This window comes from Oncorhynchus kisutch, linkage group LG5 (assembly GCF_002021735.2).
Source record: "Oncorhynchus kisutch isolate 150728-3 linkage group LG5, Okis_V2, whole genome shotgun sequence".
Classification (NCBI taxonomy): domain Eukaryota; kingdom Metazoa; phylum Chordata; class Actinopteri; order Salmoniformes; family Salmonidae; genus Oncorhynchus; species Oncorhynchus kisutch.
Genome location: NC_034178.2, coordinates 9,912,226 through 9,939,725, shown reverse-complemented (window position 1 = coordinate 9,939,725; position 27,500 = coordinate 9,912,226). Strand labels below are relative to the sequence as shown.

The following is a 27,500-nucleotide window of genomic DNA, read 5'->3' as shown; positions in this document are numbered from 1 at the left end:
ACCTTGGCTTTGACTGTTCTGACAGGTCTCACTCCCAGAGGCCACCAGGCAGCTCCAGGCTTTCTTATCTCTCTCACTCGCCTGCTGCCTGGGTCTCAGATCTACAACCCTGCCGAGGTGGGGTTGGGAGGAAATCACATTATAGATAGCTAGGACTTTAAAGGAAGACTGGAACACATACTGACCCCACACTGCAACTGAGTCAGGGATGTAGCTGGGTTTGAGTTTTTCTCAGCCAAAACCTAAAGGAACTCATATGTTTACGGGGATAAGATCCCACCCTTTACAGCCTTTCAGTATGTGTGGATCTGCCAGAGAGAGAGCGAGAGAGGGGGAGAGGGAGAGCGAAACGCTCTCATGGATGAATAATGAATCTAATGTTTTATTACTGAAATTCTTGGACCATTTCTTATAAACACATATGCGTGTGGGTGCGCGTACGTGCACGTGAGCATGTGTGTCTGGCGTAAAGCAAAGCTTTTTTGGCCGAGTTTCCGAGTGCCGCAGCAGTGGGGGACAAAGCTCATTTTAAAATGTCCTAAAGATTAGGAGGCACATGATCGGTTGGAGGGCTGCAGGATATGGGCCTCACAGCATGCCCAGTGGGGGAAGCCCTCTCCCTCAACAGCTCTAGCCTTCTTATCAACCCCTCTCACATACAGAGTAAACAGGAACTGCCATCGGCTGCCATAGACCAGGAACATGAACAAACACACAAAGGAAACTACAGTGTGAAAGTGTATGCCTACGCCAGCCAATTCCAGCTCAACAAATCCCAGTGCTCTGTTTCTCCCCTTGACTCCTACACTGAAGTTGAAATTGGATGCGGAATTTGGATACTGGTTCATTCTTTGTCTTGTGTCCATCCTACAAAGAGAGCCAGAGGAACGGACTGTATAACGGGGAAATCATACACATTTGCAGATGATTGCATCGGATAAGACAGTCCCCGTCATCGCTAACTTACTTCGAGACATTTTATCGCCCTGTTAGTGAGCTCGTATGACTTTTAGACCCTCTATAAACAACTTCCTTTGTTTTCTGCCTGGTAGGGATTTGCTAACCATGGGATCTGCAGACACTTCACGAATGAGTCTCACATTACTGTTGACTAGAGTTTTGTGCAGACAGAGAAGGTATAGTTATGATACTGCTGCGGAGGAGTTTGAGGAGTTTGCACGCCGCACCGGGCACTGTTTTACAACCTCCCAGTGATATGGCGACGGTTTCTGTCAAGGTGATATTCTGTCCTTATGAACGTTAGTGCTATTTAGACACTTCAATCACCTCAAGGAATCGTTTGGTCTGTATCGCACTCCAAGTGTACTTCGCGAAATATGCGTTCGATAAAGTTTGAGGCAAAGGTCCATCATTTTCTCTCTCCCAATGTAGGCGCGCGGGCCCCTGTGGGAACCCTGCAGCTTTCGCACACACAGTAAAAATGTCAGGGGTAATGCCCCACCAAAGACGTAATGTAATACACGGCAGCATGCTCCGCATAACATATACGAGTCAGGCCTTAAATCGCCGGGTCTACATACCCTCCATTTGACATTATGACAGGCCACTGCACATTCTTTGCATGCCTTCATGTATGCGGAGGATTACGCCAGAACCCTATCATTTGCAGAGGTTTCCGCGATGACAACAGAGACTTAGCTAGCTGCGCTTAACGTTTGATGTGGGGTGTAAATCTTTTTGTGACATGGCACTCTGGTGATGGGTAGATCTCCCTGAGAGACAGGGAAAACCATTACCGGGCTGAATCCTAACTTGAGATCTGCTTTAACGTGGACCTTTGCTTAAATCATTGGGGATCTCAAGTTAGGATTTGGACCTACGAGACTATGTGGCCAATGGTCTCTAACAACAGATATTTTCTCCTGACAATTCCTCTGTATGACAACTTCTTTCCGTTCTAAATTGATAGAGCTAGATGCACTATAGTTGAGGTTTAGCAACTTTTGTTAACTAAACTTGTACATGACCTTGTTCATGCAGGATTTGGACGCTACTCAGATCATTCTCCCATGTTCCTATCCTATCACTCTGATACTGTAAGCAACCCTGAGTCGCTTAACCCGGAAGCCAGCCAGGCTCGAACCCGGAACTGTAGTGATGCCTCAAGCACTACAGTGCCTTAGACCGCTGCACCACTCGGGAGGCAACTTAATTTGGTCTTGATGACAGTCAGTGGGTTTAGTGTGACTGGCATCTCTGCTGGGTGTAGTGGCACCTTATGACTTCCAGATGGCATTGGGGACACCACTGATAAGCAGCACCAACACTTTGAAATATTCCGTTCAGATACTGTACGAGGACTAGTAACTACACGTATGTGCACTTAACCGTTTTTCTTATAGGTCACAAGCAAATGATGAAGAAAGTGAAAATAAGTTGATTTCATCAGGTTATTTGGATATCCTTTCGTATGAATGACAAAATAACACATTGTCACCTGGCCATCGCCATGTTCTTCTGGCTTCTGTCCCTGCCCTTCATGATCATTGGTCACTTAGTATGCCCTTGACTGGCGACTTTGGCTGGAGGTCTGGGCTTGTGCCATCTTCAGTTGGCACGGGGGCATACTGGAGACGGTGGGCACCTGCAGTGGCTCGCCTCAGGTCAGTCCTGAAGTGTGATAATTGCTCTGGAGCCAGCCATACGGTTGCCTTCTGAGAAGCGTGCTCTTAAGAGCTACTGTGAACACATCCCAGTTCCAATGTCTGACGATAAGGGGTTCTCTCTATTTTCAGCTTAAGAAAGACCATTACAGTGTTCCTCAATGTAGGTTGTACCATATAATGTATACAGTCTGTACCATCATATTTTCCCAGCTCTGGATACACACAGTATATTTACACTATTAAGTCTGTCTAGCACGGGCAATATGCTCATGCGACGAATCTAAACGGTACTCAGCTGGGTCATCTCTCAGAGGAATTCCCCATGATTCAATTATACGTGAACAGCACACGACGGCGGTCTAAAAATCAATGGGGGACGTCTGTGGCCGCGAGATAACGCTTTACCCAAGAGAGGCATCACCAATACCAGTAATTCATTCAAGCTAGCCACAACCACGACCAAAGGATAAAGGAGCCACTACAGGTAGTTCCTATATAGCCAACCACTGACACAGTCACTGTCTGCGTCTCCAAAGAACAGCTGGGTGGAATATTATGGCTAGGTGGCCAATATCTTCTACACTAATGTCTTATGCTCACTATACAGGCATGGCATAGACGAGCACATCATTAGGGCAAAGTCAAATAAGCTGGACATCTGTTTTTCCATACTGTTCCCGGGTCTCTGCTCATTTGGCCCGTGCTGTAATTCAATAGCACACTTTGGGAGTGTGTGTGTGTGTGGAGTATGTGTGTGTGAAGGTATTCCCTCTTGACACTACACAGCTGGCCGCCTGCACTCAGGGCCAGCCAGGCGAAGTAACCCAGCGGTGCTTCTGGAGTTACACTCTTCCCTAGCTCCCTGAAAACGAACACCCCAAAAAGTATTGACCCTGTGAAGGAATCACACCTTTTTTGAAACACAGTCCAGTTCTGCCTCAGTGTTCCTCTTCACACTTGGAAGAGCAGTGTGTGGAAACAAGGCACCGGCTGGACAAATACACAATATGGTTTTGGTCTGTATTTTCATACTCCAAGTAGGCTTCTGTATGGACTTGTGCCTTTTTTTGTGGTTTACCACTGCTGTTGATAAACACAAGAGAATCTCCATTGAAATATATATATATATATATTTTTTTTAAACTTCATTACTAGGCTAATCTGGGAAACCGACCCCTGAACTTCATAATAATCGAGGTAGTGTAGGATTGTTGGGCTGTTCTTGATATTACTGATATTTTTCATCCATGGAATCCATCTTTGGAATCCATCTTTGACACTCATCTCCACCTGTTGTTTACAGGGGTACATGGATGCCAACAAGTGCATCGAGGAGCTACTCAAACAGCTGGACGAAGAGCGGAGGAATGTCCGAAGGTAAGGGAGGATCCTCGATCTGTGCTGTGACAGCTGCTGCTGTTTGCCAATAAATATCAACAGCTGAATGCAATCTATTCTCAATGAGAACCAGCCGAACAATGTTGTTAAGTTTGGGAAGCTGACACAGTGCTTTGTGTGTAGTCTTGGTGAGAAAATGCTATTGTGAAGTGATGGTGAGGACAAGGTTGCTGAAGATGGGGAAAGACAAAGGCGTACGTTCAGTCCATTTCAGTTTTGGGGTTGGCTGGGGACATTTCTCATGGAGACAATGGGGATGTGGAGAGGCCAAACTCATGACCTTGGCCCTCAAACCTATCCTTAGACCCTTGACTCTCCATGTCAAAAGAGCTGATTTCCCCCCATCCAGGAACAATTTTCCCCTTGAGCAAGCAGGGAGGCCTGGGAGAGGGGTCTCTGAGTGGACCCAGGGTGGATGGTGGGGGTTAGAGGTTGACCACTGACCAGGGCCTTTGCTACGGCAGGCTGGCTTTCAATAGAAGGGTAAGGAAGTGGTGTGTAAAAGAATGATTGTCTTGTCCACAGTCTCACTCACACTAATTTAGAAGAGGAGACCCTTCCTCTTTTGACCAGGAAAGTGACCTAATAACAGGTTTAGAGGGGCCTGGTTGTTATTGTGTGGACTGGCCCATGGGAGTTGTTGGGGTCTTCTCACTAGGGGCTGTTTGGAATCCACGAACTTGCTTAAACCTGGAGGGACAGTGGGGGCAATAGCTAGGGTGGCTGACCCTAAGGTTTTCATGATCATTGTTTAGTTTTGCTCAGGAGTTTTAATTTGTGTGTTTGCGTAATCTTTTTCTGCACGTAAAACTGAATGATTTTCTAATTCAATAATGATAATTTAGTCTATTCAACATTTCTTCCAGTAGCTCATATAGATAATCACTTACCTACAAATACTTTAAACTGACTTACGTATAATTACATTATTCAAATTCATGGTAATAAACCTCCTTGGAAGAGACAGCTACGCTGACAGACCTGACAGACCAGATCCTAGGGATTGTGACGCTTTTCTTCGGATGTTGCTCGATAGTGTTAGTGACAGTGATAAATGACTCCACACATTCTTTTGTTGGGCTGAAGCAGAAACTCAGGACTGATAAAGACAGGCACGCCTCCTTCCCTTTATTACGCTGTGTCTTACGGCTACATTATCGAGAGGACTTACATTGTATTCCTCTTTTTTCCCTGGGAATATGGAGGCAATCAATCCATCAAGAAGATGGAGAGAGAACGAATTGGATTTCACTAATTGAGTGCTTGTTATTTCTGTGTCCTACTGACCCAATGCAAACATTCATTTATACAGTCTATCACATTATAAATTAGTATTAAACAGACGTAGGATATTGTACCTGGTGTCAATATTACGTGCCATACTGTAAATGCCCTTTGTTTGATATTTTTACTACGTTGTTAAGAGCTAGTAAAACAAGCATTTCGCTGCACCCTCTACAACATCTGCTAAACTGTTTATCAGACCAATAAACTTTGATTTGATTTGATGCTCTGTTCCACTTATACTTCCACTTGTACTGTGTTTTCAAAATACCCCTCCATATACCCTTCAAAATACCCCTCCATATACCCTTCAAAATACCCCTCCATATACCCTTCAAAATACCCCTCCATATACCCCTCAAAATACCCCTCCATATACCCTTCAAAATACCCCTCCATATACCCTTCAAAATACCCCTCCATATACCCCTCAAAATACCCCTCCATATACCCTTCAAAATACCCCTCCATATACCCCTCAAAATACCCCTCCATATACCCTTCAAAATACCCCTCCATATACCCTTCAAAATACCCCTCCATATACCCTTCAAAATACCCCTCCATATACCCCTCAAAATACCCCTCCATATACCCCTCAAAATACCCCTCCATATACCCCTCAAAATACCCCTCCATATACCCCTCAAAATACCCCTCCATATACCCCTCAAAATACCCCTCCATATACCCCTCAAAATACCCCTCCATATACCCCTCAAAATACCCCTCCATATACCCCTCAAAATACCCCTCCATATACCCCTCAAAATACCCCTCCATATACCCCTCAAAATACCCCTCCATATACCCCTCAAAATACCCCTCCATATACCCCTCAAAATACCCCTCCATATACCCCTCAAAATACCCCTCCATATACCCCTCAAAATACCCCTCCATATACCCCTCAAAATACCCCTCCATATACCCCTCAAAATACCCCTCCATATACCCCTCAAAATACCCCTCCATATACCCCTCAAAATACCCCTCCATATACCCTTCAAAATACCCCTCCATATACCCCTCAAAATACCCCTCCATATACCCTTCAAAATACCCCTCCATATACCCCTAAAAATACCCCTCCATATACCCCTCAAAATACCCCTCCATATACCCCTCAAAATACCCCTCCATATACCCCTCAAAATACTCCTGAAGAGAGGCATAATAAGTCATATCAAACTGTGTATGAATTTTTTTAATTTAAAAAAATGTCAAAAGAAATTCCGGGGGAGGAGCCCCAGACCCCTTTCTACTGTTCGACCACCCCAATATCTACACCCCAATTTCGCCATTGCTATGTATTGTAATTGCAGGCTAAAAACAGATCACAAATCAAAAAAATATATGAAAATATCTGCCAACGAATACAAGAAAACTCACTCCAAAAACACAGCTTTTGCCAGTGTTCCCATCATATGTAAAACCCATCTGTTCCATAATATAGTCCTCCTTGTATCCACTCCTTTCCACAACACTCTCCATCACACACACACACACACACACACACACACACACACACACACACACACACACACACACACACACACACACACACACACACACACACACACACACACACACACACACACACACACACACACACACACACAGCAATACACACAAGGATCACAACAAAACCACAGTGGGGTACTGTCGCGGCATCGCTCATTATTTCATTAACTCTGATGACGTCCATGACAAACACAAACAAAGGCTCCACAGCCCTGTGTCAACATCATATTTAAAACCTCCAAACAAGACGAGGCATGTCATGATGCATCACGCTTTCCTTATGGTTGTTACGGTTATATCTGATTCTCTCTGAACGTATCACACATAGGTTGATTGTATGTGGAAATTATTGGCCGAAAGATGGATTCACAGTAGATGTATTTGGCCAAACAACAATATTAAGTCTATGTTATGTACATCTATCTCTACATGTAAGTAGAGCGGGAATGTGGTGAAAGTGAAGTGAGTAACAGCTAGCTCTCTGTTTAGACAGTGAGCTATTGAATGGGAGCAGGCGTGATTTGGATGAGGACATATGGATGCTGCTTTAGGACACTAAAAAGCATGACTGGCCGGGTGGAAGGTCACGTGCCCTGTCTGAAAAGCTGCTGTGTCGAGGGAACAGAAATATATAATCTTCCTTGGCCTTGGATTAAAACAATGCAGATTAGTTTTTGTTCCCTCTTTCTGCCAATTCCTCCTTTTCCCCTTCACCTCCTCCTTCTTGAACTCTGTCTACGTGTCTGCGTTGGGATTGCTTGTGGTCTTATCTTATGTCATGAAAGTGTTTTTCATTCCATACTAAGTCTCTATTGACCTTTCCTTTGGGTATCTGTGTCAACATTTGATGTAGAACGCTGTCCGTTGATCAGCCAAGTGGCCAAAGCTGGTCTCACCTGGCCTTCCCCTTAGCAGATGGTGTGCGTCTTTGTTTGTCTGTGACCCCTCCACACCTTGGAGGACTCAGGGACTCAGGGTAGCAGGGAGGTGGGGTGGGGAGCAGGGGAGAATGGGTACACTGCTGGAGATCTATGGAGGATCGTCTCTTAGGCTATGAGGACCGGCAAGTCGGGCATCTGCAGCCCTTCCTGAATGGACATTAGCCAGGACATCTGCTGATCAATAAACTATTTATCATCTTTAGAGAGGAATTATCTCTGGGGAGGTCTGGCAGTTGGTTTTGATAGATTATCGGTCCATTTTGAAATATCTTTGTTTGGATGTTTTTCTCTTTGGGTGTAAATGTAGTGGAAAGCAACTCTTTGTCGTTCTCTAACGTTCAGCCATAAATGTATACTGTATTCCCATAGCTGTCCTTCATTTGTCTGTGTGTGTCCTTGCCTGATCAGGACATTGCCACTACTCACCAGTACTGTATTATGCTTAGATGGTGAATTATAGCCACCAGAGCAGTGTGTTCATTTACCAGTTTAGCTTGCAAATGGGATTTCATCCATAGTAAATGGACTTATTTTCCTTCTGAATTCCCTCTAATTTATTTTGGCAATAATCCCTCCCTTCATGAAATTGCAGCGTCTCAGTTGAAGACCCTAATGCAGCATTATGATCATCAAAAACAGTTCATAGTTTAGTATATGATTAAATACATCTTTATCGAGTTCCATTTTGGGCGCAGACTGAGGGACACTTGAATTGAAAGCGAGCCTGTGTGTGTGTGTGTGTGTGTGTGTGTGTGTGTGTGTGTGTGTGTGTGTGTGTGTGTGTGTGTGTGTGTGTGTGTGTGTGTGCACGTGTGTTCATGTTTATGTTTGTGTGTTTTCATCCACTATTATGATAGCACGCCAACAGAGGAGGCTTTTCCTACGCTGATGTTAACGGCTTGTGACTGTGGCTGTGCAGCTCACTGATGTTACTACAAGGCATGTCTCGACCTCAAAGACGCCTCTGTGCCTCCACCGCCGCTGTAATCCTGTGTGGAAGTGTGCGGCCCTCTCTCCCTCTCTCCATATCTCCCTCTCTCCCCCTCTCTCCCTCTCTCTGTCTCTCCCTCTCTCCCTCTCTCCCGCTCTCCCTCTCTCCCTCTCCAGATGATGAGGATAGTATGCCCTCATCTGCCCTCATCTTGGTATGCCCCCCCCCCCCCCCCCCCCCCCCGTCACACTTGGGTGTAGGCCATACATTTGACAACTGTAATTGGATAAGTTGACCAGTCTAACACTTTAATTTGATAATGCTAAGCCCCCCACCAGAGACCTAATACGGTCAATTGTGTATTTATGTGCCTTCCTGTGAGTGAGAGACTTAGCCTAATTCATTGATTAGAGGTCAGTTCCCCCACGATAGTTGGAGATAAATTAATCCATTGGTTTTCTATACAAATGTTCTGCAGAGAGATCCCCCCCTTTTTCCCTCAGCAAACTCTCATCAAATGAATGTTTGTATTTGATGGGATTCGGTTAAATATGTTTATTTTAGTAATCAGCGGTTATGTTACTATCGAGCTCTTACACGTGTGTCCTGATGAAAATAGTGTACTTTGAGCTACGCAAAGGTTCACTCTGAACAGGGAACTGAACATTGCTTGTGGAAACGTGCACCATGTGCTTTTAGCCTGTACATTCCATCTTTTATTAGCATAAAGCTAACTTTAGCTTAGTCTAAGCTTAGTCTTAGCTTAGCCTTAGCTTAGCTTACACTTAGCTGCTGAGCTTAGTCTTTAATCAGAGCACCGTGGAGAGCTGTGCTCACTGTTGTGCATCTTGTTGGTCAATACTGGACTGTACTATCTATCAATTGAAGCTTAACTCATATAAATAGACCAGATGATGAAAACACTTCGGCCAATTAGTTCAAGCCTGACACTGTTGTTGGCCCATAACACAAGTCGGCCATGACTGCCACAGTGCATTATATGGATCTCCAACCACTAACACCAACCCAGTCTGGTCCTGTGCTGTTTATGTCTGTGGCTACTGTAAGATAGCCTGGTTAAACCAAACGGAGACGCTGCATTCACCAGTGATCACAATTGAACGCCGCATTCAGTCTGGTTTAACCAGGCTTAACTGTAGGCCAAATGTAAGAGCCCTGCGGGTCTCCCGTGATTTATCAGTATGGCCAGGCCTGGCTAAAAACATACATCAGCTTTATGGAGCTTATGAGAGGAAAGAGGTTAATCGAACGGGTTAATGAAGTTTTTTATTGATACGTTCTCAAGGTCGCGTCGTCTTAACTCGCCGTAATATCTCTGTGCCATTGTACAGTGGAGAAGGAAAGCACTTAGGCTAGTGACTGAAATGTTATGCCGGTCCTTTATCCACTCGCCACCCCCACCATTCAGACCACATACTACCACAGAAGCGTCCTTGTTGGGCCATGCGTATCTCTTTATGATATACTCAAGGTCAATCATAAGCTAAGTGGTCATCTACAGTAGCGGCCATTTTGAATTTGAAAGCATCCTGTTACTTAAGATGAGTGTTTGTGTGCTTGTGTTCAATTCTTACATGACCGAGGTCAATGGTAGGCTATACAAAGAAGGGCTCTGTAAAATCTGTTCTAACCTCAGGGGTCTTTCCTGGTTAAATAGGTTGAATAAATAAACAATATTATACAACATTATAATAAAGGGACTTTTTGTTGTGCTGCTTACAGTACTGTAGGTCTATTGAGTGGAGGTATTAGGACTGTTCTTGTGGAAAATCAGACCTGGTGAAGAAGAGTGGTCACTGTGGCGTTGTGTAATTACTAATGAACACTGCTATTTACCCAACCAACCCGATGGCTTCCACATCATAAATCTCATGATGCCCGCCATGCTAACTATAGCACCACATACACACATCACAGCGCTTGAGCCACTATGTTGTTCTATTTTGAGAAAAATGGGTGGCATCTACAGTTGTGATGCTTTGAGTCTTTGTTAGTACAGTATACTGGGTGAGCGATTGTTTCCTGTGATGTTTTGAGTGGAGTTCCTTGGCTTTATTATCAAGGTGAGCTAGTAGGCTAAACAATGTTTTTTGTTCTTTTGTACGTATTCACCAAAGCATGCAGTTGTTTTGACTAACACGGTCGCTTTTAACCGTTTGGAACATCTTTGTATTCAGATGTGTGGCGAGATAGAGGATGTGCAGGTTTGGCGTAGTATGATTCTGGAAGTCACACTGGCTGCATCTGTGCTGTTCACCTCCAGCCAAATACCAGACTGAATTAAACCTTGCTGTATGATTTCAGTACGGATTGTATTACAGTATTTATTGCTTTATAACATTGTATATGCTGTAGGTTTTGTGGTCCTTTTTAGCTCATGTGGTAGAGCATGGTGCTTATGATGCCAGGGTAGTGAGTTCGATTACTGGGACCACCTATACTTAAAATATAGCTTTGGATAAAAGTGTCTGCTAAATGGCATATATTATTACATTTGATTATATATATATTATTTTGTGTCAGCATAGTAATCATTGGTTACGGGGCGGCAGGGTAGCCTAGTGGTTAGAGCGTTGGACTAGTTCAAACCCCCAAGCTGACAAGATACAAAATCTGTCGTTCTGCCCCTGAACAGGCAGTTAACCCACTGTTCCTAGGCCGTCATTGAAAATAAGAATTTGTTCGTAATTAAGTGACTTGCCTAGTTAAATAAAGGCTCTTTTTTTTTTTTTTTTTTAAACCTACTGGTCACAGATCAGTTTGTGCTGTCTGGTCAATTTGGCATGCCAATGACCGTAGGAATTGGCTATACAGGACTGATCTGGGTCCAGGCAAATCATTGTCCTGTTTAGAGGAGTAAAAATATGGTGTTTAATCCAAACGTACATCCCCCGCATGTCATGCTCCCCCCTACCCATAGCCCTTGCATAGCCCTGGCTAGCCATAGCCATTGCATTACACAGAAGTGTAACGACTCATGGTGTAATCATAACAACATACAGGAACTCAAGTCCTTCTGCTCACCCAATCTAGAATTCCTTACAGTCAAGTGCCGGCCATTTCACGTGCCAAGAGAATTCTCGTCAGTTATAGTCACACCTGTGTACATTCCCCCTCAAGCAGACACCAAGACGGCCATCGAGGAACTTCACTGGACGATATGCAAACTGGAAACCATATATCCTGAAGCTGCGTTTATTGTAGCTGGGGATTTTAACCTAGAAAATTTGAGAACAAGTCTACCTAAATTCTTCCAGCATATTGATTGCGCAACGTGCATAAGCAATACCCTCGACCACTGCTACTCTAACTTTCGCATGCATACAAAGCCCTACCACGCCCTCCGTTCGGCAAATCCGACCACGACACCATCTTGCTCCTTCCGTCTTATAGGCAGAAACTCAAACAGGGTATACCAGTGAAAAGAACCATTCATCGCTGGTCCAACCAATCGTAAGCCACGCTTCAAGATTGTTTTGATCACGAGGACTGAAATATGTTCCGGTCAGCCTCAGAGAACAACATCGACCTTTACGCTGACACGGTGAGTACGTTTATAAAGAAGTGCATTGGAGATGTTGTACCCCCTGTGACTATTAAAACCTACCCTAACCAGATGGCGGCATTCGTGCAAAACTGAAAGCACGATCCACTGCATTTAATCATGGAAAGGTGTCTGGGAATATGTCTGAATATAAACAGTGTAGCTATTCTGAATCCCCAAGATGGCGTAGCAGTAGGTCGTCCTGTCCTGTCGTGTCCCTGTATATATCGTTTATTTTTCGTTTTTTACATATTTTCTCCACATATCTCTTTGAAAACATCTTGCTAAACCCTAAGCTTCCAAATACTCTCCTGCAACCCGACTCACCCAATGTAGCTATTTTTCCTAAAGTATTTATATTTACTTCGGGACCCCTCAACTGAAGCTAGCCAGCTAACCAGCGGGTATGCTAGCGGTCTCCAGCTAACCGGTCATCAGCTAACCTGTAGTTCGGAAAGCTCTCGCCTGTTCGTACAACGCGACTTTAACCAGAGCACAACGGACCTATTTATTTTTCATCCCCGGATTCCCACCGCAAACGGAACATCTTTCAGCTGGATTTTTCAGCAACTAGCTATCTAGCTAAACCGCAACCTCGGATTACTCCTGGCTAGCGTTTCCACCCACTTAGCTTGAAGCTAGCCCGGCCGTAGCACCTGCGCTACCACCGTAGCATACTCCTGAGCTACAATACCCGGGCCCACGACCGGTCTACCGATGTCATCGCATGAAGAGGAATAAACAGACTCACCCCATCGCGACGTCCCCCAAAGGCTAACTCTCTAGCCCTCGCTATCTCCCTGCTTGCTAATTCGGCCTGCTAACTGCTAGCTTGTCCAGCTCCGGCCCGCTAACTGCTACCTTGTCTAGCCCGGGCCTACAAACTGTTAGCTTGTTAGCACAGGCCTGCTAACCGCCTGAATCGCCGCGTCTCAAACGCTCACTGGACCATATTTACTTTCTATCTCTTTTGACTTTTAATTTGTTTATACCTTCCGGAAACCTGCCTCACCCAATGTGATACGGAATCGCTATTATTTAAAAATTTATTTTTAGAATACACTCAAGAACCTCCAGAAGCTAACCAGCTAACTAGCTACAAGCTATTTAGTCATTGTTATTTTTTTTTTTACCTGGATAACACTCACCAGGCCAGCTTCCCTGCCCCATCCACCGCTGCCCCCTGGACACTGATCTCTTGGCTGCATAGCTGATGCACGCTGGACTGTCCATTAATCACGGTACTCCATTCTGCTTGTTTGTTCTATCTGTTGGCCCCGTTGCCTAGTCTACGCCATTTTACCTGCTGTTGTCGTGCTAGCTGATTAGCTGTTGTCTCACCTACTGTTTTAGCTAGCTTTCCCAATTCAACACCTGTGATTACTGTATGCCTCGCTGTATGTCTCTCTCAAATGTCAATATGCCTTGTATACTGTTGTTCAGGTTAGTTATCATTGTTTTAGTTCACAATGGAGCCCCTAGTTCCACTCTTCACGCCCCTGATAACTCCTTTGTCCCACCTCCCACACATGCGGTGACCTCACCCATTACTACCAGCATGTCCAGAGATACAACCTCCCTCATCATCACCCAGTGCTTGGGCTTACCTCCGCTGTACCCGCACCCCACCATACCCCTGTCTGCGCATTATGCCCTGAATATATTCTACCATGCCCAGAAACCTGCTCCTCTTATTCTCTGTCCCCAACGCTCTAGGCGACCAGTTTTGATAGCCTTTAGCCGCACCCTCATACTACTCCTTCTCTGTTCCGCGGGTGATGTGGAGGTAAACCCAGGCCCTGCATGTCCCCAGGCACCCTCATTTGTTGACTTCTGTGATCGAAAAAGCCTTGGTTTCATGCATGTCAACATCAGAAGCCTCCTCCCTAAGTTTGTCTTACTCACTGCTTTAGCACACTCTGCTAACCCTGATGTCCTTGCTGTGTCTGAATCCTGGCTCAGGAAGGCCACCAAAAATTCAGAGATTTCCATACCCAACTATAACATCTTCCGTCAAGATAGAACTGCCAAAGGGGGCGGAGTTGCAATTTACTGCAGAGATAGCCTGCAAAGTAATGTCATACTTTCCAGGTCCATACCCAAACAGTTCGAACTACTAATTTTGAAAATTACTCTCTCCAGAAATAAGTCTCTCACGGTTGCCGCCTGCTACCGACCCCCCTCAGCTCCCAGCTGTGCCCTGGACACCATTTGTGAATTGATCGCCCCCCATCTAGCTTCAGTGTTTGTTCTGTTAGGTGACCTAAACTGGGATATGCTTAACACCTCGCCAGTCCTACAATCTAAGCTAGATGCCCTCAATCTCACACAAATCATCAAGGAACCCACCAGGTACAACCCTAACTCTGTAAACAAGGGCACCCTCATAGACGTCATCCTGACCAACTGGCCCTCCAAATACACCTCCGCTGTCTTCAACCAGGATCTCAGCGATCACTGCCTCATTGCCTGTATCCGCTACGGAGCCGCAGTCAAACGACCACCCCTCATCACTGTCAAACGCTCCCTAAAACACTTCTGTGAGCAGGCCTTTCTAATCGACCTGGCCCGGGTATCCTGGAAGGACATTGACCTCATCCCGTCAGTTGAGGATGCCTGGTCATTCTTCAAAAGTAACTTCCTCACCATTTTAGATAAGCATGCTCCGTTCAAAAAATGCAGAACTAAGAACAGATACAGCCCTTGGTTCACCCCAGACCTGACTGCCCTCGACCAGCACAAAAACATCCTGTGGCGGACTGCAATAGCATCGAATAGTCCCCGTGATATGCAACTGTTCAGGGAAGTCCGGAACCAATACACGCAGTCAGTCAGGAAAGCTAAGGCCAGCTTCTTCAGGCAGAAGTTTGCATCCTGTAGCTCCAACTCCAAAAAGTTCTGGGACACCGTGAAGTCCATGGAGAACAAGAGCACCTCCTCCCAGCTGCCCACTGCACTGAGGCTAGGTAACACGGTCACCACTGATAAATCCATGATTATCGAAAACTTCAATAAGCATTTCTCAACGGCTGGCCATGCCTTCCGCCTGGCTACTTCAACCTCGGCCAACAGCTCCGCCCCCCCCGCAGCTCCTCGCCCAAGCCTCTCCAGGTTCTCCTTTAACCAAATCCAGATAGCAGATGTTCTGAAAGAGCTGCAAAACCTGGACCCGTACAAATCAGCTGGGCTTGACAATCTGGACCCTCTATTTCTGAAACTATCTGCCACCATTGTCGCAACCCCTATTACCAGCCTGTTCAACCTCTCTTTCATATCGTCTGAGATCCCCAAGGATTGGAAAGCTGCCACAGTCATCCCCCTCTTCAAAGGGGGAGACACCCTGGACCCAAACTGTTACAGACCTATATCCATCCTGCCCTGCCTATCTAAGGTCTTCGAAAGCCAAGTCAACAAACAGGTCACTGACCATCTCGAATCCCACCGCACCTTCTCCGCTGTGCAATCTGGTTTCCGAGCCGGTCATGGGTGCACCTCAGCCACACTCAAGGTACTCAACGATATCATAACCGCCATCGATAAAAGACAGTACTGTGCAGCCGTCTTCATCGACCTTGCCAAGGCTTTCGACTCTGTCAATCACCATATTCTTATCGGCAGACTCAGGAGCCTCGGTTTTTCGGATGACTGCCTTGCCTGGTTCACCAATTACTTTGCAGACAGAGTTCAGTGCGTCAAATCGGAGGGCATGCTGTCTGGTCCTCTGGCAGTCTCTATGGGGGTGCCACAGGGTTCAATTCTCGGGCCGACTCTTTTCTCTGTGTATATCAATGATGTTGCTCTTGCTGCGGGCGATTCCCTGATCCACCTCTACGCAGACGACACCATTCTATATACCTTCGGCCCGTCTTTGGACACTGTGCTATCTAACCTCCAAACAAGCTTCAATGCCATACAACACTCCTTCCGTGGCCTCCAACTGCTCTTAAACGCTAGTAAAACCAAATGCATGCTTTTCAACCGGTCGCTGCCTGCACCCGCATGCCTGACTAGCATCACCACCCTGGATGGTTCCGACCTAGAATATGTGGACGTCTATAAGTACCTAGGTGTCTGGCTAGACTGCAAACTCTCCTTCCAGACTCATATCAAACATCTCCAATCGAAAATCAAATCAAGAGTCGGCTTTCTATTCCGCAACAAAGCCTCCTTCACTCACGCCGCCAAGCTTACCCTAGTAAAACTGACTATCCTACCGATCCTCGACTTCGGCGATGTCATCTAAAAAATGGCTTCCAACACTCTACTCAGCAAACTGGATGCAGTCTATCACAGTGCCATCCGTTTCGTCACTAAAGCACCTTATACCACCCACCACTGCGACTTGTATGCTCTAGTCGGCTGGCCCTCGCTACATATTCGTCGCCAGACCCACTGGCTCCAGGTCATCTACAAGTCCATGCTAGGTAAAGCTCCGCCTTATCTCAGCTCACTGGTAACGATGGCAACACCCATCCGTAGCACGCGCTCCAGCAGATGTATCTCACTGATCATCCCTAAAGCCAACACCTCATTTGGCCGCCTTTCGTTCCAGTACTCTGCTGCCTGTGACTGGAACGAATTGCAAAAATCGCTGAAGTTGGAGACTTTTATCTCCCTCACCAACTTCAAACATCAGCTATCTGAGCAGCTAACCGATCGCTGCAGCTGTACATAGTCTATTGGTAAATAGCCCACCCTTTTTCACCTACCTCATCCCCATACTGTTTTTATTTATTTACTTTTCTGCTCTTTTGCACACCAATATCTCTACCTGTACATGACCATCTGATCATTCATCACTCCAGTGTTAATCTGCAAAATTGTAATTATTTGCCTACCTCCTCATGCCTTTTGCACACATTGTATATAGACTCCCCCTTTGGTTTCTACTGTGTTATTGACTTGTTAATTGTTTACTCCATGTGTAACTCTTTGTTGTCTGCTCACACTGCTATGCTTTATCTTGGCCAGGTCGCAGTTGCAAATGAGAACTTGTTCTCAACTAGCCTACCTGGTTAAATAAAGGTGAAATAAAAAAATAAAAAATAAAAAATTCCCCCTGCAAGGCAATAAAACAAGCGAAATGCCAGTACAGGGACAAGGTGGGGTCACAATTCAATGGCTCAGACATGAGATGTATGTGGCAGTGTCTACAGGAAAACACGGACTACAAAAATAAATCCAACCTCGTCACTGACACCGATGTTTCGCTTCCAGTTTCGCTTTCACACCTTCTTTGCCAGCTTTGAGGATAATACAGTGCCACCATTGCGGCCTGCTAACAAGGACTGCACCCCTGCATTCCTTATTCTCCGTGGCTGATGTGAGTAAAACATTTAAACGTGTTAACCCTCGCAAGGCTGCTGGCCCAGATGACATCCCTAGCAGGGTCCTCAGAGCATGCGCAGTCCAGCTGGCTGGTGTGTTTACAGATATATTCAATTGCTCCCTATCCCAGTCTGTTGTCCCAACTTGATTCAAAATAGCTACCATTATTCCTCTACCCAAGAATACAAAGATAATTTGAACTAAATTACTAAATGACTACTTCTGTCATCATGAAGTGCTTTGAGAGACTGGTCAAGGATCATATCACCTCCACCTTACCGGCCACCCTAGACCAACTTCAGTTTGCATACCGCCCCCACAGGTCCACAGACGACACAATCGGCATCACACTGCACACTGCCCTATCCCATCTGGACAAAAGGAATACCTATGTAAGAATGCTGTTCATTGACTACAGCTCAGCATTCAACACCATAGTACCCTCCAAGTTCATCATCAAGCTGGAGGTCCTGGGTCTCAACCCCGCCCTGTGCAATTGGGTCCTGGACTGTCTGACGGGCTGTCCCCAGGTGGTGAAGGTAGGAAACAACATATCAACTTCACTGACCCTAACACTGGGGCCCCACAAGGGTGTGTGTTCAGCCCCCTCCTGTACTCCCTGTTCACCCACGACTGCGTGGCCATGCACACCTTCAACAAAATCATCAAGTTTGCAGACAACACAACAGTAGTGGGCTTGATTACCAACAACGACAAGACGGCCTACAGGGAGGAGGTGAGGGTACTTAGAGTGTGGTGTCAGGAAAACAACCTCTCACTCAATGTTAACAAAACAAAGGAGATGATTTTGGACTTTAAGAAACAGCAGAGGGAGCACCCCCCTATCCACATTGAAGGGACAGCAGTGGAGAAGGTGGAAAGTTTTAAGTTCCTCGGCGTACACATCACAGACAAACTGAAATGGTCCACCCACACAGACAGTGTGGTGAAGAAGGCGCAACAGAGCCTCTTCAACCTCAGCAGGCTGAAGAAATTTGTTTTGTCACCCAAAACCCTGACAAACCTTTTTTATTTTTTATTTATTTTATTTCACCTTTATTTAACCAGGTAGGCTAGTTGAGAACAAGTTCTCATTTGCAACTGCGACCTGGCCAAGATAAAGCATAGCAGTGTGAGCAGACAACAAAGAGTTACACATGGAATAAACAATTAACAAGTCAATAACACAGTAGAAACCAAAGGGGGAGTCTATATACAATGTGTGCAAAAGGCATGAGGAGGTACAGTGTAGATTTTGCAGTGTAGATTTTACAATGTAGATTTTACAGTGTATATTTTACAGTGTAGATTTTGCAGTGTAGATTTTGCTTTTGTGAAATGATTTTGAGGTGATATGAAAGTAGAGGGATTTATGTTTCTAGAACCGTAATGCCATTGAGAATCGATTCCTGTTTAGATGGAGTATTTGGCTGACTTCTCTGCCACAGCCAGTCTCCCTCTGAAAATAACATATAAGGTCCTTGGACCTTAAGGAGCAACGGTAGGCTCCTTAAGAGTACATCTTGGGCTACCTACCCCCATTCCCTTCAGTAGCACAGTCAGGCTAGGAAGGGTGTCGCAGACAAACCTGCACCCCCAGCATATCACGCCAACCCATTCCCCTTGCTTAATGGAACATGACAGAGGCACATTATCACAGATCGCACTCATCGTGTGACACATTCAATCTGGCCCCCAACAAAATGTTAAACGGCTGTTCCAGTTTGCGGCCGGTGGGGCCGATCCAAAGTGGACGAACACAGCTCAGATGATTTGCATAGTCTGACTGCTGTCTCGGGCGGTGGTTGAGAGCAGTGGAGCCCAAGCGGGATAGCCTGTGTGTGGTTTGGGTAAATAAACGCCCATGTCACACTATGGCATTCCCACCGCTCGTCTCAACATGCAAACAGCCCAAGGGGGTAGTCTGTTGACAACTAAAAATATGCTATAAACACTTCTGAGGTAGCTTCAAAAGGGTATTTAGACTTTAGCGTACCTCATTTGGTGTTCAGACATTCAGACATGTATAGAAATGCTTGGACGTTGTGTATGTCTGAGCCAATAAGATGTGGTAAAAAGTGTTTGAGGCCCTGAAGATTAAGGGGGTGAAGACATTTACAGACACACACACACACACACACACACACACACACACACACACACACACACACACACACACACACACACACATACACACACACACACACACACACACACACACACACACACACACACACACACACACACACACACACACACACACACACACACACACACACACACTAACTCACCCCTGGACATGTTGTAACTCTTCTAATACAATGTCCATGTGGTGGAAGTCCAAACAAACAGAGCTTCCTGTTTCGGGGGGATCTGACTCTGCTATGAATGACTTGGCTTGGTCTGCTGGTTTCTGTCTCACTACAGACAAGCTGTGTTTCTGCGTGTCCATTTTGGATCCCGTTGTAGACTTGGCCATCACTCAACGTTGGGGGGCATGCAGTTTATTGAATTAAAGTGGGGGCGACTCCTCAATATTTCTTGATTATGTATCCGTTCCTGTTGACTTCTGAGTCCATTTATCTTTTTTTTATCCAAACAGGACAATGGGACCAAATTGATGACCACCTGCTCTAGAAATCAAATTAGACCCTCACCACATATTCATATTGTGTGTGTGTGTGTGTGTGACACATCTGCAACTTATGATAAATGCAATAAAGCTTGATGCATGACACTTCGGTCATATTCAGTATAATTAGCCGTCGTCAATCTTCCCTGTTATTATGATGAATAGGTTTCTCACTGTCAATTTTATGTGACACAATGATCCAGTAATGAAAATGTGTAGTCTTGACACGCCAAGATTTTACAATCACTACACAAACTTTCCAGCTGATGTTGCATCATCTAACCGGTTCAAATGTTGGCTTTCAGATCCTGCGTGTTCTCACTGCAATGTGCGCGTTTCTAGTTTTTTACCCCCATCTAATTAACTCCTAACTTTCTATGACCCAAAATGCGGTGGTATGTGCATGTTTATTTTTCACCCAACTACAACTTTCATTTGTCATAAATTTAGCTAGGAGGCATCCGCTTCTGTCCCCTTTGGTTGTGGTGCTACTAATTGTTCATGTGTTTAGCGTAATTGTTCATTTAGCGACATTAGCGACTAGTGAATGTTGGGCAGAGGGACCATGATTGGCTAGGCTGGGAGTAGCTCTTCCTTTCTCTTCCTCTTTATTTTAACAAGGACTGCTTTCGCCTGCCGGGACCCTTTCAATTTCCCTTTCACCCCTCCAGTGTCTTCCCCCTTTTGACACTGGAGGGGGGAGACAATGGAGAGGGGTCCCCTCCCCCTTCCTCTCCACTTCTCCCCCATTTCTCCCCCCTCTACCCTCGTAGGCGTCCTGATCGAGAGGCTCGGGGCTTTGGTTTGTCACAGCCATTCAGCTGAGACTGATTGTGATTGCGGCAGATGGGCTGGAGTTTGTCCCAAGCAGCCAGGCCTCCCTCTCTCTCTCTCTCTCTCTCTCTCTCTTTCTCTCTCTCTCTCTGAAAAGAGCTCAGTCAGAAACATCTCAAGCCGAACTCCACTCACGTCCCTGAACCCCCCCCCCACCCCCCTCACTGCTATCACCTACCCCTTCCCCATCTCTCCTCACCCCCCTTCATCTCCCTTCATCTCCCCAGAGGAAAGTGGCACCTTCAGAGCCAGCAGCTATCTCACCCCTCCCTTACACCCCCCCACCCCCCAACACATGTTAAACGTCCTGTAGCTTGAGCAGGAGAGGAGCGCTGAGGCACAGAAAGAGGAGGGACCTCGAGAGTGAGACAGAGAGAGAAAGAGAGAGAGAGCCTGTGTGAGAGCGGCAGAGTATGTAACGCGAGTGCGAGCGAGAGAGGGGCAGAGAGGGAGAGAGACAGAGGAGAAAGTGAGAAACGGCGTTGAGAGGCAGCAGTGTGCATGTTGCCAGAGGGAGAGAGAACGAGAGAGGCAGAGTGATAGAAACACACACAGTGTGTGCGAGTGGGGACAGGCAGAGATTGTGTGTAGAGCAAGTCGGAGAGAGAGAAAGAGGGAGTGCAATAGAAAGAGAGAGGCTCAGAGAGAGAGAGAGTGAGAGAGAGAGGGCGATCGCTGTTCTGCTCAGTTGTCACACAGAGCAGAGGGCTGCATTGTGGATGTAAACTTTATCGTGGGTGGGATCAGTGGCTTGCAGCAGCTGCTGTGCAGTGCAGCGTGCAGCAGGATTACCATGTGAGTCAGCTGAAGACCGAACACAAGGATGCATCACCTCAGGCATGGTAAGGAGAACACCTAGACGCTCATAACACCGCCACTCTTTTCCTTTTAAGACAGGAGATGTCCCTTTAAGGGTGGAGATGTCCCTTTAAGAGTGGCGATGTCCCTTTAAGACAGGAGATGTCCCTTTAAGACATGGGACTTCAGCAGTATTTTTTCTCCGATTTTGTGGACTGGGGGCATCACGCTTCTGTATCAGGTGCATAGGCTTCTACGCGACCAGGTTATTATGTTGGGCTTAAAGGTGTTGTGTTTTCTTCCTGTTGTCATTTCATGTTGCCGTGAATTTCAGCCAGATGTGTCCTTTAAGTCGCAAGGAGCCGCAAAGTTAAATACAGTGTACTTGCGCCCTTGCTGCGTACGTGTCATTGATTGTAGCGTTGTCATATTAGACCGGTTGTGCCTCTTTAAATCAGGGTCAGTTTGCTGTGAGCTGTGTTTGTCCAACTGGTCCCGATGAGCGTGTAGCCTAACGTTAGCTACATTTCTTATTTCAGGAATGAGGCTACTTACAGGAGATGATCCTGATTTGCAGGATCCCTTTATTAGCCAGTGCAGGGAAAAGGAAAGCAATTGTGTGCCCTGTTGCTAGTGGCAACGGCACGGGGGCCGGCCCTGTAAGGAGGCTTTAATTCTGATTGATTGATAACGGAGGGAATATGTGCCCAATCGTTCACGGAGAGGTACAACAAGCTAGTCTGGGAGGTGTGTGTGTGTGTTGGAATGTATTTCGTCCCCTCTAAGCCATATTAAAGATTAGTATGTTTCCCCCAGCAGTGAGTCTAATCCTGCCATAGAAACAGCAGTAGTGGGGTATGGATTGTGCTCCCTTGCTGGGACTGTGTGTGTGCACATCATTACTGCTTTGGCTTGGGTGCCCCTGGCTCTACCCCAGTGTGTGTGTGTGTGTGTGTGTGTGTGTGTGTGTGTGTGTGTGTGTGTGTGTGTGTGTGGATGGATGTGGGGCTCCCGTAGACCACTACCCCTATTCCCTCCATGACTGGTGAGGGGAGAGCTAGCTAGCTACATGTGCCAGCCCCACAGCAGTCACCGTATATGGGATGACTGTACTGCATGCACGCCCTTATCAACAGAAGCCTTAGCTGTCACTCAAACACCACTGACTTGAGCGACGGCTCCTATTTCTGTCTCGGTGATTAAACAACGAGGCGACAGAAACACATCAACATGACAACACAGGACCTGAGGAGATGACAACATGTTTGTTGGTTTATTTTCTCCTGTCAAACTGTGTTATTCTGTCTCGAACAAACACACTTGCGTTGCGGTTAGACTATGTAATAGCATTGCAGTTTTACTCTGTTATTCTTTAACAACATATTTTTTTAATCACAAGGGAGGCTATGATTGCCAATAATGATTCACTATAATGCTATATGGTTCAGGGTAAGTTGCCCCCAAGGCAGTGATACTTTACAGGCAGCCTGGGCCAGCTTCTGGCCAAGTGAAAGTGTTCACACTGGGCAGATGCGTTGCTGGTGCTGTACAGTTTGAGGCCAGCGTCCTGTGAAACATACCTGGGGATTAGTTTAAGAGGATTGCGAAGTGGAAGATGTGATTTGATGGAATTAAAGCGTCATGCTGCATGTGTCCCCGCGATGGATGAATGAAAACATTTTCTGAGTGACATGATCTTTTTTCCTCCCATTCTACTCCCGTACAGATGTAAACGTACGTCATTAACTGTACTTTGTGATCTACGGTGTATGGAGCCAGTTTTTAAGTGTGTTGTTTTGTGAGAAATGTATTGTGGAGTCACTGGATTGGTTGTGTAAATGTCCTATTTGTTATAATCCCACTAAGAGTGTACTTTCAGATGAAACCATATGAATGTTGAAAGTTGATCTTTTAGTGGAAGTACTGTAAACCTTGTCATGCCAGTTCAACCAGTGGTATGGTGGCACAACATATTATCCACTCACAATGACCTGCCAACCACTTTGCATGTAATCCAAATGTCTACATGGACAGTCAGATTGTTGACAGACAAGCCACTGCCAGTAAGCATACAGGGATCACAACTGGTTACTGCCATCCCCTCATCAAATATGATGCTTTTAGTCCTTTCTTTCTCTCTCTTCTCACTATCTTCTCTCTCTCTCCCTCTCTCTCCCTCTCTCTCCCTTTCTTCCTTCTCTCTCTCTCTCTCTCTCTCTCTCTCTCTTCCCTCTCTTCCCTCTCTTCTCTCTCTCTCTCTCTCTCTCTCTCTCTCTCTCTCTCTCTCTCTCTCCCTCTCATCCCTTTCTCTCCCTCTCTTCCCTCTCCTCCCCCTCTCTTCCCTCTCCTCCCCTCTCTCCCCTCCTTCCTCTCTTCCATTCATCGACCCAGCTAGCCTATTGGGTTCAGGTCAAAATGAATTACTGAGGAATGTTCTCCTGTTCAATGGCCAGCCCCAGTGTGTCCCAGCATGGGAGCATTTCCACCTCATTTGCAGCCAGACTCGTTTCATTTGGGAAGAGGACCCAATTCCCCAGAGGCCAGTCTATCTCCAGCTCTGTGCTGTCCAGCATGGAGTTGGACACACTCGCACACATGCAAACACACACTTAAATGAGCATGAACAAGAATGTACGCACGCACGCACGCACGCACGCACGCACGCACGCACGCACGCACGCACGCACGCACACACACACACACACACACACACACAACACACACACACACACACACACACACACACACACACACACACACACACACACACACACACACACACACACACACACACACACACACACACACACACACACAGTAGGGAGACCCAGAGGCGCCCATAAAGCAGTAATGATGTGTGAGGCCTGAGTGTGAGGCCTGAGTGTGAGACCTGAGTGTGAGACCTGAGTGTGAGGCCTGAGTGTGAGGCCTGAGTGTGAGGCCTGAGTGTGAGGCCTGAGTTCCTCTCCCCTCTCTAACCTCTGGCTCTGTTTAGACAGTCTGTACTGCTGCTGACGACCACTCACATCAATTAGGAGCAGCAGTGAATGCATTCCTTCCATAGTCCCGCTACACATTTATCTTGCTAAGAACAGCACGTGGGAAACTCTAAAAACAGCAGAGGTCTTTGGAGGGCTCCCCGACTTGGGACAAGCCAGTATGAGCCTGTTTCGGTCTGAGTCTGTCTAAGTTTCCCTGTTGAAAATGGGGCAAGGCAAATGCCTTGTCTCTGATGGATAGCTCAGTCATTTTGAGATTAGCAAGATTTCAGCTTGGCAGCTGTGTAGGCTATATAAATGCATTTGTTCTATAGTTGCAGCGACTCTGCTTGTTTTCGATTGCCAACATAGTTTCAAATGTGAAAGACATATTTCAAATGTGAAAGACTGTTAAATCCTTGTCATGTTGTGGCTGACGGCCTTCTGAATCTAGTGTCCCACTCAAAAGCAACATTAAAAGTTAATACCCCAACACCATTTATAGCCAATAAAAGGGTTTTATGTGGTAACTGTCAATGCATGGTGTTGGTGGAATCTGATTACTCCTTTGCCTTTAGAGACAAAGTACAATATTACCCTGTTAAACTATGCCATTAAAACGCCACATTCCTGTGGTTTAAAACGGCTGGGTTCGCTCTACGGGAGTTCTCCAAGGTGAAAATGTTAGCAGGACATTATTCCAGTCGCTAACTGCTGAATTGCAAAGTTTGCCAATCAGGTTTGGCCCACAAAATAAAGCCATGGATTATATTTCTCATCAGAGTCTTTATGCAATGACAGATTCTTGGAACACAGGCTTGTAGAACTCTAGTTGTTGTGCCTCTTTAAATATAACCTTAATCTTTAATTGTGTTGGCATCTATCCCTTTGATACATGTGTCCACTAAGGATTAAGTTTAAGAGATAAAACCGGTGGACATAAAAGTTATTTGGAAACACCCCAGATTGGATTTAGTTTTAAGACTTTAAGACTAGTTTTAAGCAGTAGGCTTTCAGCAGTAACTGGGTCATAACTTTCACATGCAAACTATTTGTGAGAAGATTGATGTGTCTGCCATCATTTGAGATTTTTTTTTTTGTTGCCATCAAAGCTTCATACTTTATCCCACAAAAATGTGATGAGAAAAAGCTACAATGTTAACGGTATACAGTTGCAGCCTCACAGTCCAACCAAAAGGTGCGTGGATGGAGAAAACGACAGGATGTGTGACATTTTGAAGAAAATCCTTTCTTTATTGTTAAAACCTGGAAACATAAGCCTCCATCATGATTCTTAACCAAGGACAGATGTCAAACCATTCTAGTAACATCTCGATTGACCTTCTCACACGTTTTAAAGCCCTTTTCGGAAACAAAACCATTTATGACGTTTGTTGGGAATGAACTGGAGCGTCTTTATCAGGCCTCTCAGTTGGAGTGCTGATGTAGGATCCGGGTTCCCCCTGTCAATGTCATCTTATTCATTGTGACATAAAATGCGTAGCTGATCCTAAATCAGCACTTTGAGTCACATGGCTTCAGATTGAGGTTAACCCGAGCCTGGGGAATGTCAACAAACTTCATCTCCCCTCTATCCCAATCGTAAATCACAGGATAATTGTGGGAGAAACAAGCAGACCTCATCCACTTGCCGTTTCTTTACTTTTTATATGGCTCTGTGGGGTCAGACTTGGATTGGCTGCTGGTACCTGGTGCTCTCTTACATAGAGACATAGATGTGTGTGTGTGTGTCCACATCGGTATGTGTGTGTCAGTGTGTGACATAGCTAACACGTTGTAATGGCCTCGCCGGGGAGACCGGGGACCCTTGAGAGAACGAGAGCCAGTGTTGACCCGTACCTTTGTGTCTATTCTAGAGGAATGACTTGTTTGTCTGCTGCTGTAAAAGAGGACAGTGTTTGCGCTGCTTCTGAAACGATGGTCGACGGCTTCCCATTCACAATGAGTAAAAAGGGACCAGGGGTGGCCTTTAAAACTAGCCCGGATGAGTCAGCAGTAAACAGCCATAATGGTGTGTGTGTGTGTGTGTGTGTGTGTGTGTGTGTGTGTGTGTGTGTGTGTGTGTGAGGCTTAAGAGTGAGTCCCCCCATATTGAGAGGCAGTCAGTGCATTTGAAGGGCCTGCTGCAGAGCGCATGAAAAGCTTGTGTGGTTTGATATAGATGGTGAAAGTGCCCTATAGTGTGTATGTTTGTGTGCATGCATGCATACGTGTGTGTATGTGCACACAGTCACGTGCGCATTCATGCACGTTTGCATCTGGTTCCAACACTGAACACCTGCAGTGGTTTGTGACCGATGATTCACAATCTCCATTCACCGTGCCCGAGCCGACTGTTTGCATCCTGTCTGTGAACTGTCTTGTGAACATTCTGTCTGTGAACTGTCTTGTGATGGCGGGGCATCAGAGGCCATTTCAGAGTACATCTGTTCTGTCGGAGTGTTTCGTTCCGTCTGAGGTGGAATGCGTCTGACTGTGGCTGATGTGGTTTAGAAACAATCGAGGTCAGCCGTGACATGCCCAATGAGTAAACGTTTAGAGAGACGGGGGGGGGGGGGGATCCTTGCTCGCTAGGAACGTTCTAAACCATGTCAGACACAAAGGCTTCAGAGCTAAATTCGCCATAGCTGTCATTTGAC

At 46.0% G+C, this 27,500-nt stretch overlaps 1 protein-coding gene across 4 annotated transcripts in view; it reads left to right on the top strand.

The window, feature by feature from the left end:
- LOC109890615 (nck-associated protein 5) overlaps nucleotides 1-27,500 on the top strand; it is a 176,993-nt gene that overhangs the window by 42,758 nt on the left and 106,735 nt on the right. For 3 of the 4 annotated variants that reach the window (XR_004209943.1, XM_020482563.2, XM_020482564.2), the window contains exon 3: nucleotides 3,931-4,004. Coding sequence is in view for 2 of the 4 variants with exons in the window: in XM_020482563.2 (XP_020338152.2) it covers nucleotides 3,931-4,004 (74 nt within the window). In the remaining 2 variants the exon portion in view is untranslated. Of the gene's footprint in view, nucleotides 1-3,930; nucleotides 4,005-21,492; nucleotides 21,907-27,500 lie in introns of those variants that run through there. The other variant, XM_020482565.2, reaches the window with a different exon arrangement.